General features: G+C 63.0%; 1 protein-coding gene across 8 annotated transcripts in view; it reads right to left on the reverse strand.

Moving 5' to 3' along the window:
• Positions 1–16,211, reverse strand: part of SPEG (striated muscle enriched protein kinase) — a 31,888-nt gene that overhangs the window by 7,667 nt on the left and 8,010 nt on the right. For 4 of the 8 annotated variants that reach the window (XM_077181530.1, XM_077181532.1, XM_077181533.1 and 1 more), the window contains 26 exons: positions 14,405–15,927; positions 13,306–13,449; positions 12,334–12,516; positions 10,437–10,648; positions 10,077–10,165; positions 9,710–9,891; positions 7,364–7,624; positions 5,946–6,104; positions 5,615–5,804; positions 5,234–5,463; positions 4,936–5,055; positions 4,438–4,542; positions 4,120–4,326; positions 3,872–3,995; positions 3,488–3,660; positions 2,978–3,090; positions 2,626–2,794; positions 2,449–2,542; positions 1,895–2,095; positions 1,686–1,746; positions 1,409–1,486; positions 1,078–1,250; positions 946–972; positions 498–650; positions 236–278; positions 73–141 (listed from right to left, as the gene is read on the reverse strand). In XM_077181530.1, the coding sequence (XP_077037645.1) occupies positions 73–141; positions 236–278; positions 498–650; positions 946–972; positions 1,078–1,250; positions 1,409–1,486; positions 1,686–1,746; positions 1,895–2,095; positions 2,449–2,542; positions 2,626–2,794; positions 2,978–3,090; positions 3,488–3,660; positions 3,872–3,995; positions 4,120–4,326; positions 4,438–4,542; positions 4,936–5,055; positions 5,234–5,463; positions 5,615–5,804; positions 5,946–6,104; positions 7,364–7,624; positions 9,710–9,891; positions 10,077–10,165; positions 10,437–10,648; positions 12,334–12,516; positions 13,306–13,449; positions 14,405–15,927 (5,083 nt within the window). Of the gene's footprint in view, positions 1–72; positions 142–235; positions 279–497; positions 651–945; positions 996–1,077; positions 1,251–1,408; positions 1,487–1,685; positions 1,747–1,894; positions 2,096–2,448; positions 2,543–2,625; positions 2,795–2,977; positions 3,091–3,487; positions 3,661–3,871; positions 3,996–4,119; positions 4,327–4,437; positions 4,543–4,935; positions 5,056–5,233; positions 5,464–5,614; positions 5,805–5,945; positions 6,105–7,363; positions 7,625–8,242; positions 8,603–9,709; positions 9,892–10,076; positions 10,166–10,436; positions 10,649–12,333; positions 12,517–13,305; positions 13,450–14,404; positions 15,928–16,211 lie in introns of those variants that run through there. The other 4 variants (XM_077181534.1, XM_077181531.1, XM_077181535.1 and 1 more) reach the window with 3 other exon arrangements.

Genomic DNA, 16,211 nt, shown 5'->3' on the forward strand with positions numbered 1-16,211 from the left:
CCATTACACATCCCCCATCCTTCCCAAGACACAATCCCACTTGCCCCCTCCCTCCCTAGCCCCTGCCTTCACCTGCCATTTCCGACGCGAGATGAAGAGCTTGAGGTGGTCGGTGCTGATGACCTTGCCCTTTGCCAGTGTCTGTGGGGTGAGGGAACAACGGTGTCCCTTGGAGCCTGCAGCAGGCTCAGGGAACCTCGTGGCCTCTTGGCATTAGTTCCAAGCCCAGGCTCACCTTAAACCAGGGATGCTCCAGGGTCTGTTCTGCATTGGGTCTCCTGTGAACCGACACCATTGGGTGAGAACACCCAGGATCACAGGCTTTGGCCAAGGGAAAAAGGGCAGGAGAGTCTGGCTGCCCATGGTGCACCCCAGCAGAGCTGTGCAGCTAGCCTTGCCCTTGGGTACCCAAATGCATGGGGGTCCCTACCCTCCCTTGAGCACAAAGCTCATGCTGAAGGGGCAGGGGATGGGGAAGGGGACCCTGCAGTACTCACAGCTTGTCATTGACCAGCACTTTGATGACAAAGCCCTTGGCTTCCCGGGTGAGCCCCTGGAACATCCTCTCCTCAAAGGCCACATTGTAGTTGCGGATGTTCATCAGCGTTGTCTTGTCATTCTCCCCCACGAAGGGAGAGATCCCTGTCAGGCTGCCAAGGAGGAGACACTGTCACTGGGCCATGAAAAACAGCATGGAAAATACAGAGAACTGAGGATAGGACCTCAGACCCCATCTCTGGGGTCATGGGGACATGGGAAACAACATGGCAAGTACGGGAGACTGAAGAGACGACCTCAGCCCTCAGCCCTGATGCCATGGGGAGGGCAGAGGTAGGAGCAGCTGGAAAGGAGGCTGAGTCTGTAAGGAGTCATGTGCCTCAGCTCTGGAGCTGGTGAGGGGGTGGAAAGGGTGTCCCTTCTGTGAAGGCACACCAGGGCACTTACCAGAGGTATGCGATAACCCCCACAGGCCTGCAGAGAGGAGAGCACAGTTACTGCACATCACAAGCCCTCCAGGGTGCCCAGTCTCTCCTGGCATAGCAGAGAGCCCACCGACCACCCAAGGGCCACCCTTACCAGATGTCAGTGACGCTGGAGACAGGGGTCTGGTTGACAATCTCAGGGCCCACGAACTCAGGGGTGCCATACTTGCAGTACTGTGGCTCCTCAGACGTCAGCTCCTGTGCATTGCCGAAGTCACAGATCCGGATCTGCTCGCTGCTCAAATCTGCCATCAGGAGGTTTTCTGGCTACAGGACAGTGCAGAGCAGAGGGGAGCTTGGCAGGACGCAGGGGCTTTCCCCAGGGAATGAATGTTCCCTCTCAGAGGATCACTCCCCGCCCAGTGCACCAGGAGCCCTTCACTGGAGGCACTGGGCAGGAGGAGTCTGTAAAGACTCTCACTCACTTTGATGTCCAGGTGCAGGACACTGTGCTGATGCAGGTAGCAGATCCCTTCCAGGACCTGCCGCATGTAGGAGCGGACCTGCAAGAGATGGAGTGAGGAGAGTGGGCAGCCCAAATGGGAATCAGATACACATTGGCCCTGTGCAGAGGAGTATGTGGGCTGTGGCCCCCTTAGTAGCCTGATACAATGAGCACTACACATCTCCAGGCTGGGACAGACACCACTGTCCCCAGATCCCTCCCTTCCACATAACTTTGCTCCCACAGTGTTCACTCACCTCCGACTCACACACTGAGGGCTTCCTCACCATCCTGTCCAGCAACTCTTCTTCAGAGCAACTGGGCCCCAGTCAAGGAGCATAAAAATTCCATGCTCCATTGTGTCCCACACCCAGCTCCTCTGCACCCACTCTGCCCACCTGTCCCCTGCAAGAGCCTCCCTTCCTCCCCTGTGCTGTGCACCCATGGAGCAGTGCCCAGAGGATACAGCTCCATGACCATGATGACAGCATTCTTCTTCTCAAAGGCATCGTGGAAGAAGACGATGCGCTCGTGGTCCAGCTGAGAGAGAATGTGCAGCTCCCGCCGCGCCGACTGCTTAGCCTTGGTCCTCCCAGGGATGAACTTGGCAGCAAAGTCCAGCCGGGTGCTCTTCTCTGTCACCCTCCGCAGATAGGAGAAAGCCCCCCTGCAATTCAGCAGTAGGGGTAAGGGAGGATAAAGAGGTGCGTGAGCAGGAGACCTCCCCCTTCCCTGAGCAGCTGGCACAGGCACCCACTCTGTAGGGAGCTGCTTGCAGCCTCAGCTGCCTCTGTTACAGAGGCACAGAGACCCCAAGCCTGGCTTTTCTCTGACCGTGCCAGGTCCCCACCCTAAACTGGCACAGGAGCATCCACTGACAGCTGAGAGGAGCCCCAGCACACCAGGATCTGGCACATAATGGAGCTTAGTGCCCTATGTTGGAGCCCCAGGGTGCAGCCTGGCTCCAGTGCCCCAGTCCCTGCAGTGCCCAGGATGCCCCATCATGCCAGGCCCACCTACCTCCCGATCTCCTCATGCACATCATAGTAGTCGGTCAGGCGTCGTGCCTTGTGCAGCGCATCCTCCTCCATGGTGGCATCCGCAGTGGGCTGGGCTGGGAGAAGGAAAGGCGCTGGCAAGGGGCAAGCCAGACATCCAGGCTCTACCCTCAGGGGCTGGGGAGCCAGTCAGCCATACCTGCCCGCACCACCAGCTCTGCTTTGCAGGAGACCTCCCCAGCCAGATTCTTGGCTGTGCAGGTGTAGACGCCACTGTCAGGCTCGGCAGCACCCAGCACCACCAGCGAGCACTCATTGTCCTCATATACGAAGCTCAGGTGGCTGCTCTCCTCCAGCAGCTCCCCATCCTGGGGGAAGCAGGGGTATTGGGGGTGTCCTGTCCCATCCCTGACCAATTCCCACCACCCTTTCCCCATGGGTAGGGCATGGGACATGTCCTTTATCACCAGTGCAGCAACCCCAGTGAGGCTGTGAAATGTGTGGGTCTGGTGGGAATATGGTTCGGGAAGGGGATGGGGCTCCCAGCCCACCTTGTACCACATGATGTCCGGCAGTGGTTTCCCCTCCACCACCACAGCGAATCGTGGTGTCTCCCCTTCCTGGGCATCGATGTCCTCCATGATGGACTCAAAACGCGGTGCCTCTGCCAAGAGATGGGGCATGGGGCACCATGGGGCAGTGCCACCCATGGCACCCATGGCTAAGGGACACCACGAGGCACTGCCTCCCCATGTACACAGTTGTGGGACACCTCTGCCCAGGTCAGACATGGGTATGGGACACCGGGCAGCAGTGCCAATGTTCATGGTTTATCAATCCCATGACTGCCACCCTACAGATCGGCATCGCCACGACATGCGAGTGTGAAGGACTGAGGAGCAGTGTCACTCTATGGGGCAGTGCCCCCATGGCACATGAGCACGGGGCACCATGAGGCAATGCCACCCTTCAGGGCAATGGCCCCCCCAGCATATGGGCTTGGAGCACCATAGGGTGGCACCCCCAGCAGAGGGACCCCCTCCCCATGCAGGGGCACGTACCTGCGAGGCGGAGGCGCAGGGTGCAGTGGGCAGTGCCGTGGCGGTTGCTCACCTCACAGGCCAGCAGCCCCCCAGCCCCCTGGCCCACGCGAAGCAGCCGCAGGCAGTGCTGGTCATCGTCTGGCATCATCGTCTCACACGTGCCCTCCAGTTCCCCCAACACCTGCCCAGCCCTGCAAGCACACAGCTGTCACATCACAGCTGCACTTGCAGAATCACTGCCCCATTGACAGATCCCACCCCACAGCCCCAGGACCACCTCCTTACCCACAGTCAGCCCCAGTTCCCACCCTGCAGCCCCTACAGGGCTCACACCTTTTATGTGCATCCTGTGGGCTGATGCTAGGCACGGGGCAGGCAACTAGGCACAGTGCCATGTCCTACCTCTTCCAGGTGACAATGGCCTCCACATGGTTGATGGTGATGGTGATGGAGGCTGGCTGGCCTTCTACCACATACACCACATCTGGTTTGTCCAGGATGACTGGGGCCTCCTCCAGGTAGGGACCTGCCAAATGCATTTTCACCAACCCCTGCCCACTCCATGCCACCCAGCCCTGGGCAGCTTACCACCCAGCAAGGGACAGAGACCTCTAGGCAGGTACCCACTCCCTCCCCACTGCCCTTCTCACCCCGGTCCAGGAGCTGTACGGGCCCCACAGGTGGGGAGGGCTTGCTGTTGCTCTTGGGAGTGGCAGTGATGACACGGAAGAGGTACTGGGCACCCTTGGTCAGCCTGTGCACTGTGTACGTGGTATCCTGCACGCCGGTCACCAGCACCACCCACTGCATCGTGCCCAGCACTTGCATTTGCACCACGTAGGTCACCGAGTTAGGGTCTGAAAGGGAAGAGGGTCAGTGCAGAGCCCCTGGCACGGAGCTACCCCACGCATCCCATCATGGCACTGCCCACCCCCTGCCATCTTCCTGCCCATAGCCTGCCCCCTTACCTATGGCAGCGTCCAGCCACTTGGGCTTGTTCCAGGTCAGCGTGATGGCTCTGCCAGTCACTGAGGCCACAGTGGGGGGCCCGTCTGGGGGGGTTGGCACCACATCTGCAGGGGGAGGTGGGCAGGGATGTAAGCATAGCCACCACCCCAGCATATCAGGGCATCTGCCTCATGTTCTGGGAGATACTGGCTGAGGGGATGCATGAGATCAGTAATTCTTTCTGGTTTCCTGGTGGGGCCTCAGCCCCCACTGTCAGTGGGACTGGCACTGCCAGCAAGCTTCATGCAGGATCTAGTGGGATGGCTCTTGACCACACAAGATGAGAACTGCACCGCTGACCCCACTTTTAGGTTCGATTAGAGACCTCCTGAGGTCCCCTCCAACCTAAGCTGCCCTGTGATCCTATTCCCCTAGGACCTCATGATGATCCTGGGTCACAGCCTGGCAGGGTGGCTGTGAGTGGCCACACATCCCAGGTGGTGTCTGCTGCTGCTTACCGGTGACATAGAGGTGTGCATAGCACGTGGCCTTCCCCACTTTGTTGGCAATGACACTTTTGTAGACACCAGCATGTGCGTGGCTCACAGCTGTGAATACCAGGCGATGGATGTCTTTATCTGGTGGAGAACAGGGGGACACAGGTAAGACCCTACCAGCTAAGCAGCACAGAGCTTCCCTTCCTGCCTCATGGGGTGAAAAGGTCTGGGGGGTGATGCCTCCTCTAAAGGTATTCCCCTTTCTCCCACCCCATGTAGAGGGACCCCAGGGGGTGGGGAAGGCAACGAGGAGTCCTACATTGCATCATCTTGCGGTCATCAGTGCTGTCAATTCGGGAGCCATTGTGGTACCAGGTGATGGAGGGGTAGGGCATCCCGGCCACCTGGCACTCCAGCACAGCCTCCTTCGACTCCACCACGTCCAGGTTGTGCAGTGGCTTCAGGAAATCAGGCATGGTGAAGCACTCTGTCTCTGTCTCCACCTGCTCTGGCTCCTCTGGGATGGATGGCATCTTCTCCAGCTTAGAGCTGCAAGAGCCCACAGATGTTCACAATGGGAGCGTGGTGCAGTGCCCCCAGCTCAGCCCCAGCCCTAGGCTTTGCATAAGCCTGTTGGATACCAAGTCCCAGAGGGGAGTGAGCAGGGGGAAGCAGATTCCAGTGACCATCCAACTCTTACATCTGGGAGGCTGCAGATGGCCGTGGCTCCTCCACATAGAGCTCAGCAGAGCACTCCACATGGCCATGGATGTTCCTGGCGGTTGCCTTGTACTGCCCTTCATCTTCACTGCCCACGTGCACAATGACCAGTGAGTGCAGCCCTCCGTCCTGCTGAATCCGCACGTTCTCCCCCTCCTGCACTGGCAGGCCTGTGCAGAAACACACACCACCATCAGCAGCAGCATCCCCTCCAGTCCCAGCCAGGTGCAGCCTTAGGGTGCAGCCCCCAAGGAGATGAGGAGAGGTCTCCCTGCAGGGCCCTTGGCAAGCTCTCTGAGCTTGGGGGTTACCAAAGTGAGTCCAGGTAACCGTCGGAGGGGGAGTCCCACTGATCATGCAGACAAAGCGCGCTGTCCGCCCTTCCACCACGTCCACGTCCTCCAGCTTGCGGGTGAAGAGCGGCTGCACAGAGGGCTGCACCGTCAGCCGGGCACTGCAGGTCAGCTCATCTGCGAGGAGAGCAGGCACTGTGAGCCCCACGGCACGTGCCTGTGCAGGGCAGGAGCAGCCTGTGACACCCCTGGCTGCAGCCCAGCAACCAGTGTGGCTGTGGGTGTGCATACCCCACACATGGTGTGGGTTGAATCTGGGTGTGTGGGGTTCCAGGCTCTGTCCCTGTGCAGGGCAGGGGGGCACAAATGTGTGCAAGGTCCCCGTGCCCAGGGCTGGGGCTCTGATGGCAGCAGGCTCCTCTTTCCCTTCTGCACAGCAGTACACGTGCCAGAGCAAGGTGGGGTGGGAGAATGCCCTATCCTCCTCACAGGGCAGGAGATCACAGCTGGCCTATCCCCTTGGGAATGGGGCAGCAATGCTTGAGCAGGTAGTGCCAGGACATGCAGCATCCAAGGAGCAGCATGGGAACAGGAGCAGGCTCGATGCTCCAGATGAGGGGATTTCCAGCAGTGATAGTGTTTTCACCCACCCTGGCTAAGGATGGGCAACACCATTCTCAGGCACACCCTCACCTGCCTGAGCCGCAGACTGCTGCTACCTTCAAAGCCCCAGGGGAATACAGCCTCCTTCATGGAGGATTGCACAGGCACCAACCACAGGGTGCAGGGAATGCTGCTTCTCCCTGCAATTCCCCCCCAGCCCTGCTGCCTAGGTGGGCAGGAGAGTGGACTCTGTGTGGGTCAGAGCTGTGGGCAGCAGGCACAGGCACAGGTGTGCCAGAGCCATGGGACAGAGCCCATGCAACTCTTGCTGAGCTGCCATCAGTGATGGTTTGATGGGAGAGGCTGGGAAGCCCTGACTCCCTGCCCATTTCCCCACCACCTCCCAAGCCAGCAGAGACACATCAGTACTGGAGCAGGGTGCCCAGAAGCTCTGAAGCCAGGGGACAGGGACAGCTGGACTCCAGGCCTGCATCCACCTGGTGCACCCATGGAACAAATGCATCTTCCCATGTTTCAGGGAGCCACATGCATGCATGCTGGCAGAGGAGCTGAGTGGGGTGGGACAGAGCTTTAGGGCTTGGGGTACTGGAGTCCAAGACCTAATGCACACCAGGTCTTCCTGGGAAATCTTCCCAGCACCTGGGGCACCACCCACTCCCTATCCCCCTGTCTCCCTGTACCCCATCTCCAGCACTCACAGCTGCATCCCTGGGAACAAGAGCCCTGAGCCCAAGGTAAGGGGGTCTTTCCCCCAGCTAGGGCCAAGCCCTGAGTGACACCCCCCCTGGGGGAGCTGCATGCCCACCGCTTACCTTTGGCAGTGCTGAGCTTGCAGGTGTAGATTCCGCTGTCATCTTCATGCACAGAGGTGAGCAGCAGCTTGCACTTGCGCCCATCAAAATGCATCTTGCATTTGAGCAGTGCAGGCTGGAGCAGCCGGCCCCGGGACAGCCAGTCCACGTCCATGTCTGGCGGGCCGGCCACCATGCACTCAAAGACCGCCAGCTCCCCCGCCCCGACCACCAAGTCCTGCAGGGGAACCACGATGGCCAGGGACTGGCACTCGGGGCGAGCTGCCCGGGGAGGGGGGAGAGAGAGAAAGAAAGAGAGAGATGCATCTCAGCAACTGAAAAGCAACCATGAGAGGTAGCAGGGATGGAGTGGGAGTACATGCAGGGCAGTGGTTCATGCAGGGAGGGGGCCTGGTGCAGCGGGCAGGGAGTGCAGCAGGGAAGGGTGGGATGGGAGGCGAGATGTGGAAAGCAGAGCTGAGCAGGGAGGGGGCTGGGGGTGAGGGGAGGTGTCCGTGCCAGGAACACACCACACAGCGCTTTACCAAACAGATTTTATTAGAGCTACAAAAAAAAAAGGGTCACGGCCTCGCAGCCCGCCCCCCCCCCCCCATCAAGCCCCCTCCCTGGGAAGAAGAGACCCACAGCCAGGGGATGCTCCTGAGGGACCCAAGCCCTGGGGCTACAAGGGACGTGTCTTGGTGGCCAAGCTGGCACCTGAGTGGCCACCGCAAGCCAAAAGGGGCCAATGATCTCCCTCCCGCCTGCACCTCACGCAGGGTGTTCCCCTGTGGGGTCCCTGGGGTCTCCTGTCTCCCGTGCTCCGAGGTGACTGTCACAGAGCTGCCAGCGCACTGCAGCTCCTTCCCTACAGCCCTGGCCGGCACGGCGGCAACCGCGGGCTCAGCTCCCTGCTCCCTTTCCCTGGGCAGCAAGAGAGAGGCAGCAGAACACACAGACAGGGACAAACGGATGGAGCAAGAGACAAGACAGCATCATATGGGCACCCTGGCCCGGCTGAGGGGGCGCCTGCTGCTCCCCTGCTGCTCCCCCCGCCCCGCCTCAGTGACGCCTGCCCCGGCCATCTGGCGAGCCCCGGCCCGCAGTCGAGGGCCCGCGCGTCCCCGCGGTGCGTCCAGGACGAGGCGGCGGATGGAGAAGGAGGTAATAACACAAGGTGAGGTCCACTGCCTAAGAGGTGTCCAACTAAGAGCCCCGCAGCCGCGGCTCTGAGAGATGCACCCCCTTATCGTACTCCCCCTGCGTACAGACAAAAACCGCAGTCAGCAAGCAGAAGGGTTAGTGCAGCAGCGACGGGAGCGGCACGGACACACATACCAGCGCCAGCACGAGGGGTGCGAGTGGGCAGCAAGGCATGGAGCCATCTGCTGAGCCCCCCAAGAAGGGCTGGGGTTGGGCCATCACCCCTGCAGCCCGGCTCCTGCCCGTCGTGGGACACTGGGACGGCTTCCGCTCCCGCCCCTGTGCCGCCGCGCTTTGCTGTAGGCTGGGAGCGTTATCCCGGCAGCGTACAAGCAGCGCAGCCAAGGCCGGGCTGGGATCGGCACAGCTCAGGGGGGCTCAGGCAGCCATCAGCGGGGAGGGCTGGGGGAGCAGGGCACACACAGCAAAGGGCAAGAGGAGGGAGGCAGCATCACTCATCCCCACAGGCCCCTTCCCTGGCCTTGGGGATACCAGGCAGAGCCTGGCTATCAGTCCCAACCTCACCCCCTCAAAACTGAACACATACTTTGGGGTCCTAAGAGGACCACAGCAGGGCTGGGGAGCGATAGCGAGGAAAGGGGAGTGGACAGTGAAGTCCCATGCGTATGGGACATTGCTGGAAATGGGCAGGGAGGGACCCCCTGCAAGTTGCCCTGTGCCTGGCACAGAGCTTGCAGGTAGCTTGGGGCAAGGAGGGAGCAAGCTGCAGGGCATGAGGACATGTTTCCTACAGAGCCCCCAAGGCCAAAAGCCCTCCCTGGTCAGCCAGGGGCAGCACTTCGCCCCATGTGTGGGGGAGGGGACGTGAGGTGAAGCTGGGCTGTGAGAAGCAGTTGGGTCGGGGTCAGATCGGTGGGGCTCTGGAACAACAGGCAACAGGTGGGACCCAGGGCTGCACATCTGGATGAGACAGCAAGGCAGACTGCCTTCTGCTGCAGGGCCAGCCTCTGCGGACAGCCCCAGGCACGCAGCTCCACTTTCCTGTTCCCCACCTGCGCCACCACAGGGGGAGCTGGCTTGTCCCCTTCTTATGTCACACCACCAAGTGGGGGGCCTGCAGTGGTGCCTTCCCCACAGCTCATGCAGGGCACTAGAGCCAGCTGGCCTCTCAGGTTCTTGGGTGACATAGTCAGGGAGTTTTACCTCTGACCTCCAGCTTGGCCTCGCACTGCTTGGTGCCATACTCGTTGACGGCCTTGCAGGTGTAGAAGCCGGTGTCAGTGTGCTCCGCCGCCAGGATGTGCAGCGTGAAGAGCCCCCGCACGCCCTCTGCCTCCTCTGCATGGTGCCGGCGCCCATACTTCACTGGCTGCCTGTTTCTCAGCCTGCTCCAGACAGAGGCAGAGCATCGTGGTCACACCTGGCCCTGCACACCCAGCCTGGCTGTCCCCAAAAAAAACCTTCTCCAACACTCCCTGCTCAGGATCAGAGCTCCATGCAACCATCCCCAAATGGAGAGGTCACTGTGCCCGTCCCCTCCTTTTCTGCCCAGCTGAGCAGCAGGACTCACCAGTAAATGATGGGCTTGGGCTCCCCACGGACGCGGACGCTCATGCTAACATCCTGCCCCTCCAGCACCGACTGGTCCGACAAGGATACCTGGGGAAAGGGGGGTCAGAGAGCAGCAAGCACCATCTGCACACAGGACCATGCACCCCACCACTGCACCCAGGGCTGTCTGTCTGTCCCCTGTCACAACAGGAGTACCAGGGAAGCTGGTGGGGTGGAGCCTGCCCGGGGGCTGCGAGGACCCCACATCAGACCAAGGGCTAGGAAGACCTGACCCAGCACCTCCTGGCACAAGGACTATGGTACCAGAGTCATAGAGCACTGTACCCCTCTACCAATCCTGGGAGATTTGCTATCTCACCTCAAAGGTGGGTGAAGCCTTGAAGGTGGCCTCAGGGGAGCCACGGGCAGCCCCATGCTCTGCTCTTGGCTGCAGCTTCATGGCCGGTCGGTGCTGGGGGGTGCCGGACTCGGGGAACTCCTCCAATGGGCTCAGGTACTCCTCGTCCGATGTGATGGGGCTGACCTGGCCGACGGCGGGGGGCAAGTTCCCATGCCGCTCCACAACGGGTGCTAGCACAGGAGAGGCTGGATAAGGAGCTGGCAGCAACCGGAGCCGGACAGGCGGGTTAGGGCACCCCTTTCCTCTACCCTGCATTACAGAGGTGGACACCCACCCTGCGGCACATCCCGGCTCGGCAAGGGCCGGCAGCGAAGGGGTGCGTGGCCGCACCGGGGGAGGGGGTGAGCAGCAAGCACGCCGCGGGATGATAAGGGGACGCGATATTCCGCAAGGCGACAGCAGGGCTCAAGTGGCTCTTACGCAGCAGCCCGCGCTCCCATCCTTAAGCCGCCCGGATTCCCGGGATGGCTGTCCCTGCCCGGGCCGGCACGGCTGAAGGTGACATTGGCAGCTGCGCTCCCCCCTGCAGCCCGCCCGCCCGCCCGCCGGTCCGCGCCATCGGGGGCCGGACTGGGGGACTCGCGGGGTGCGGGATACGGGGGCCGGCGGGGGACGGGATGGGGAGCGGCGACCGGCACGGGGGACTGACAGAGCCCAGTCGCCACTATGGGGGTGCCGGCCCCCTCCGGCCGGCAGCCGGAGCGCTCTCAAACTCCCTGCCCCGCGCCGGGAGTGGCGGGCGGCCTTCCCGGTACCGGGCAAGGGCTGTGTCCCCGCACCCCCGTGATACCCGCGGGCAGCTTCCAGCAGGGAGCTGGGAGCCTGAGCCCGAGTTCCCCCTGTCCGCACCCCCCCCGCCATCGCCCCCGAAGCACCCCGCACTCACCGGGGCCACGGCGGCCCCGCGAGCCTCGCCTCGCCACACCGCCGAGCCGCCCTCGGTGCCCGCGGCGCTGCCGGTGCCGGGCGCTCCAGCCCGCAGCGCCGTCGGCCCGCTGAGCCCTCCCCGCCCCAGCGCCGGCCGGCCCCCGGGGCTGGGCCAGCAGCTGGGGGAGGGCCCGCGGCGGGCCGGGGTCTGCCGGGGCCCCTCCCGGCCCCCCACCGCTGTGCCCTGCCCGGCCGCGGCTGCCCCTGGGTGTCCTGTCCCGCCTAATCACGGAGCGGGGGAGTTTTGGGTCCTTCCAGCCCTCTGGACGGCTCCGAGCCTCTGCCGGCCGCCCAGAAACACTCTCTTGGAATGGGGAGGGCTTTGGGGCCGCAGCGGGCTGGGTATCCCCGTGGCCAGCGCCGGGGAGGTTCTCCCCGGCCAGCAGCTCGGGGTCTCGGGGGGCAGGCAGGGTGTCCCCACAGGCAATGGTTTGTGGGGCGGGGGTCTCCCCGCGGCTTGCGGAGTGGAGCGCAGGGATACACCCACAATTTGCGGGCTGGGGAGCAGGCTGGGATATCCCCACGGTTCACATACTGGAGGTAGGAGTACCCGCAGGGTTTGCAGGCTGAGGGCAGGGGTACCCACATGGTCTGCGGGTTGTAGAGCCGGCTGAGGTACCCCCATGTGTAGCGGGACACGGGGCAGATGTGGGGGCCGGACACTGGGCTGCTTGCTGGGCGCCAGGGGATGCTCACAGCCTGACCCCGCTCCCCCCACGGCAGGATCCTTCCATGGCTGCCGGGAGCACGTCAGCTGCTTTGGTTCAGACAGAGCCTTGTAGGGTAAGGAAGCCGGTTTCTTCCCAGTGACAGCAGCGGCAGAGCTGGCAGCCAGCCTGCCGCGGCGCCAGCCCTCGCTCCCTCCCTGTCTGCCTCCCGCCTTGCCTCCCTCCTTGCCTCCCGGGGTCCCTCCACCCGCGGTACTCACCGGGCCGCACGCTGAGGATGGCGCTGCAGCAGGTGGCCCCCACCTCGTTGGCCGCGGTGACAGTGTACAGCCCGGCGTCCGCCACCCGGGCGCTACGCACCAGTAGCGTGTGGCGCTCGCCCTCCGCCTTGATGGGGCGCGTCGTGCTGCTCCGCAGCGGGACCCCGTCCTTCCTCCAGGACACTGCCGGCAGAGGCGGGGGTCACGCGTGGGCAGGACAGCCCGAGCTTTCCCGGGGCCCGCGCAGGGGCCCGGGGAGGCCAGGCGCTTCTTTGCCTGGCCTGAGGACCCATTTGCTATGGGGAGCAGCCCCGAGATCCCACGGCCCTCTGACGGAGAGACCGTGGCTGGTCCCTATCTGCTTCCGGACATCCTCCTGCCCTCCAGTGGAGGCTGGAAGAGGGAATTAAAGCGGCTTGGCTTCTGCCTGGCTTTGGCGACTGGCACCGGTCCTGGATGCCCAGCTGCCCCCACGCACTTCCTGGATACAGCGTGCCCAGAGGCCATCAGCCCTGAGCTTCTGGCCCCGGGAAACCACCTGAGCTGCCTCAACAGCAGCTCCGAGCATAGGAGAATCATAGAATGGTTTGGGTTGAAAGACACCCTGATGATCATCTAGTTCCAACACGACCCCCTCCCCCCCGGCATGGGCAGGGACGCCACCCACTAGATCAGGTTGCGTCACCGTTCCTGCCCGCGCAGCGCTCAGTAGCCCTTCTCCCACTTTCCCAACAGCCCTGCCCAGCACTGGGGGACAGCAGAGCAGGCACGCTGTCCTCTGCCCCCTGTCCTGGCAGGCGGTGCCCAAGCACTTCACTCCATCTGAGGGGAGGAAGGGCAGAAGGGGTGCTCCCATGGTGGGCACATCGCCTCCCCTGAGATACCCAGCTCAGCCTGGGTGTCCCACTCACGCCTCACAGGTGGGACATGGACATGCAGAGAGTCCCTTTGCCACGCTCCAGGGCAGCTCACCTTCTGGCTGGGGGTTGGCCGTGACAATGCACTTGAGCAGCACCTCTGCCCCCACGACAACGGCCATGTCCTGGATGGGGATCTCAAAGATGGGGGCTTCCAGGGGGTCTTCACCCGCTGAGACATAGGAGTCATCTGAGGACTCTGCACAGGGAGAGATGGGCCCCGTGGCTGTCAGCAGGGTGAAGTGGGTGGGTGCTGTGCCATGCAGGGCTGCATGCAGGCAGAGCGTGGGTCCCCCAACCCACTGCTCAACCACACCCTCTCTGGGGCCTTAGCAGGTACTCGGGCCATGCAGTGGATGAAAAGGCCACATCAGGATCCACCATGGCTCAGAGCAGGCAGTGGGGACAAGACAGGGGACCGGGAAGGGGCAGGAAGCATACAGCTTGTTATATATCCCCATAGGGCATAAGAAGTGAGGTGACAGTGGGGTGTGGAAGAAGGAGGGTCATACAGCCTGCTGCACGCCCCACCCTGAACTTCCCTCAGTCCCTCATGGGATGGTGCCTGCTCCACCCCAATGCATCAGCAAGCACCTCCCAGCTCCCTCCCCTCTCATGGCCCCAGCACATGGACAAAAGTCCCAGGGCTGTGCCAGGAGCCTCAGACACAAGGGCCTGACACTTCTCTGGCTAGAGGAGAGCCTTAAAGCTCCCAGCCCAGGTATAGTCTCATCTAACTGCTGCATGCTGGGATGGGCAGGACACCTCTCGCCCAGCCAAGCCACCTTCCCCTGGGGAAGCTTGGGCTGCATGCCCTGCCTGGACCACCGAGCATGGCCCAGACAGGACAAGTTGCAGTGGGTGCCCTGTGCCCCAGACCAGGGCTTTATGCCACAAGTCAGCGTGCTGTATCTTTCCTGTGCCAGACAAGAGGTATGGAGAAGATGGCAAGTGTTGTAACCTCAAGGCCCAGCAAACTGGCAGCCAGGCTGGTCTGTCTTATAGCACTGCTTGGTGCCAACTACCCCAGAGTCTTGTCCCTCCACCCTTGGGCTCACCACACCTCCCAGGGGCAGGATGGAGGTCCCCTGACCCACCCAGGGTCTGGCCAGACCAGCTCCGTGCCTCAGGAGGACAGAAAGCCATGCCCATACCTAGTTCTGGAGAGGTGGGCCTGGCTCGGCGTCCCTTCCCCTTGCTCCGTGTGCTCCTGCCTTCTTGAGCCATCCGGCCACTCTCTTTCTTCTCTGACACTTTCATCTGCCTTCTCTCCACCTCCCTGCCCACACCGTGCTGTCCTGCCCAGCTTCGCTCCAGACGAGCTTCCTGCTCCATGCCCGGCTTTGCCCAAGGCAGGAACCGCACTTCTGTGGGCGTCTCTGGCCGCCGGTACAGTCCGTGGGGCACGGCCAGCCGGGCAGCCAGAGCCTCGTTCAGCGCCCCGGGGCCACGGGCAGGGCCTCCATCTGGGTACAGACTGCCTCCGGCGGGCCCCGCCTGCGAGAGAGCCACCCTTCCCTGCGGGCTGGCTTGTGCCAATGGCCACTGCTCCTTCTTCTTCACTTCCCCAAAGCCTTCTTGCTGCAGACCCTTCCTGGCATCCTCCACTGAGCTGGGCTGTCCAGCCGCCCCACCCCCCCCCACCGGGGCTCTCTTCCCGCGCTGCCCCCCTGGCAGCGGCTCCCCATCAGGTCCCACCAAGGCCACGCTGGAAAGTGCCAGGTGCTGGATGACGTGTGTGCTCTCTGCCGGCGGGCAGCTCTTGGGCGGCAGTGCCTTGCGTCCGCCGGCGCCCTGAGAGGAAGAGGTGCGGGGGGTGCGGGGGGCACGGGGTGCGGGGGGCTCGCTGGCCGCGGGGGGTGAGGGTGCCGGGGGCGACCCGGCTTTGCAGAGCTCCTGGGAGCGCCGCAGCTGCTGCTTGGAGACCGTCCGCTTGATGCGGCTCAGCTCCTCCGCAAACTTGTGCTCGATGGCGTAGACGCGGTTGGCGAACTTGCCCCGCTCGTCGAAGGAGGCGGCTTTCTGCCGGAAGGCCAGGCGCCGGCAGGCGGCCGTGCTGCCCGGCTCCCAGCGGCCGCCTTCCCGCAGGTCCTCCCGCGAGCCGCCCGGAGTGCTGGCGCGGCGCGGGCCGCTGCCGGGCTGGTCCAAGGAGCGCGTCTTGCGCAGCGGCAGGTTGGGCCGCGCGGGAAAGGGGCTGTCCTGCTCCAGGCTCCTCTGCCGCTCCTCAAAGTACTGCAGCCGTTCAAAGATCCTGGAGCCAGCACGCACCAGCTTGGGCGATGCCCGGACGGAGATGCGGCCGGAGGTGTCGCTCATGGGTGTCTGCGGACGGGAGTCCTGTGTGCTTCCCTGTGAGTACCCAGAGGACTTGGGCTTCTTGATCTTCTCCTCGTACTCCTCAGGAACGACGTCCTGGTACTCTACCGGCACCGAGGACTTCTTGCGGGGGGTCACGGGTGTGAAGGAGGGGACGCCAGGGCCACGGGCAGCAGGCTGGGATGCGGTGCCGGTGGGCGGCTGCAGACATGTGCCAGCGCGAGGAGATGGTGAGCGGACGATGGGTGGCTTAGCAGTCAGTGGCAGAGCAGCGGGGGATCTTGGGGGCTCTGCACCAGGCTTTGGAGAGACAGGGCCTCTGTGGAGGTCATCTCTCCGGTAGCCTCCCTGGGGGATGCTGCTGCAAGGGCAGAGACAGAGGAGCATGGCTTAGAGACCATCCTTGTACCTACTTGGCTACATCCCAGCTTCCAGCCTGCACCACCGTGCCCAATGGGGCATGGCAAACAGTCTGGGCAGCAGGGGAGACTCAAGGGGTCCCAGCAATGGCATCTGGTCACCCCAAGACCACTGGGAGCTGGCTGGGTTAGGTGAGAGGCCTGGGCAGCTGGGACCCCTTGCCCAGGGGTACTCATGTGGAACAGCAGGGTGATGCTGGGTTACCCAGTGAGTCCCCTCCCCAGG

Source organism: Agelaius phoeniceus, chromosome 7, assembly GCF_051311805.1.
Source record: "Agelaius phoeniceus isolate bAgePho1 chromosome 7, bAgePho1.hap1, whole genome shotgun sequence".
Classification (NCBI taxonomy): domain Eukaryota; kingdom Metazoa; phylum Chordata; class Aves; order Passeriformes; family Icteridae; genus Agelaius; species Agelaius phoeniceus.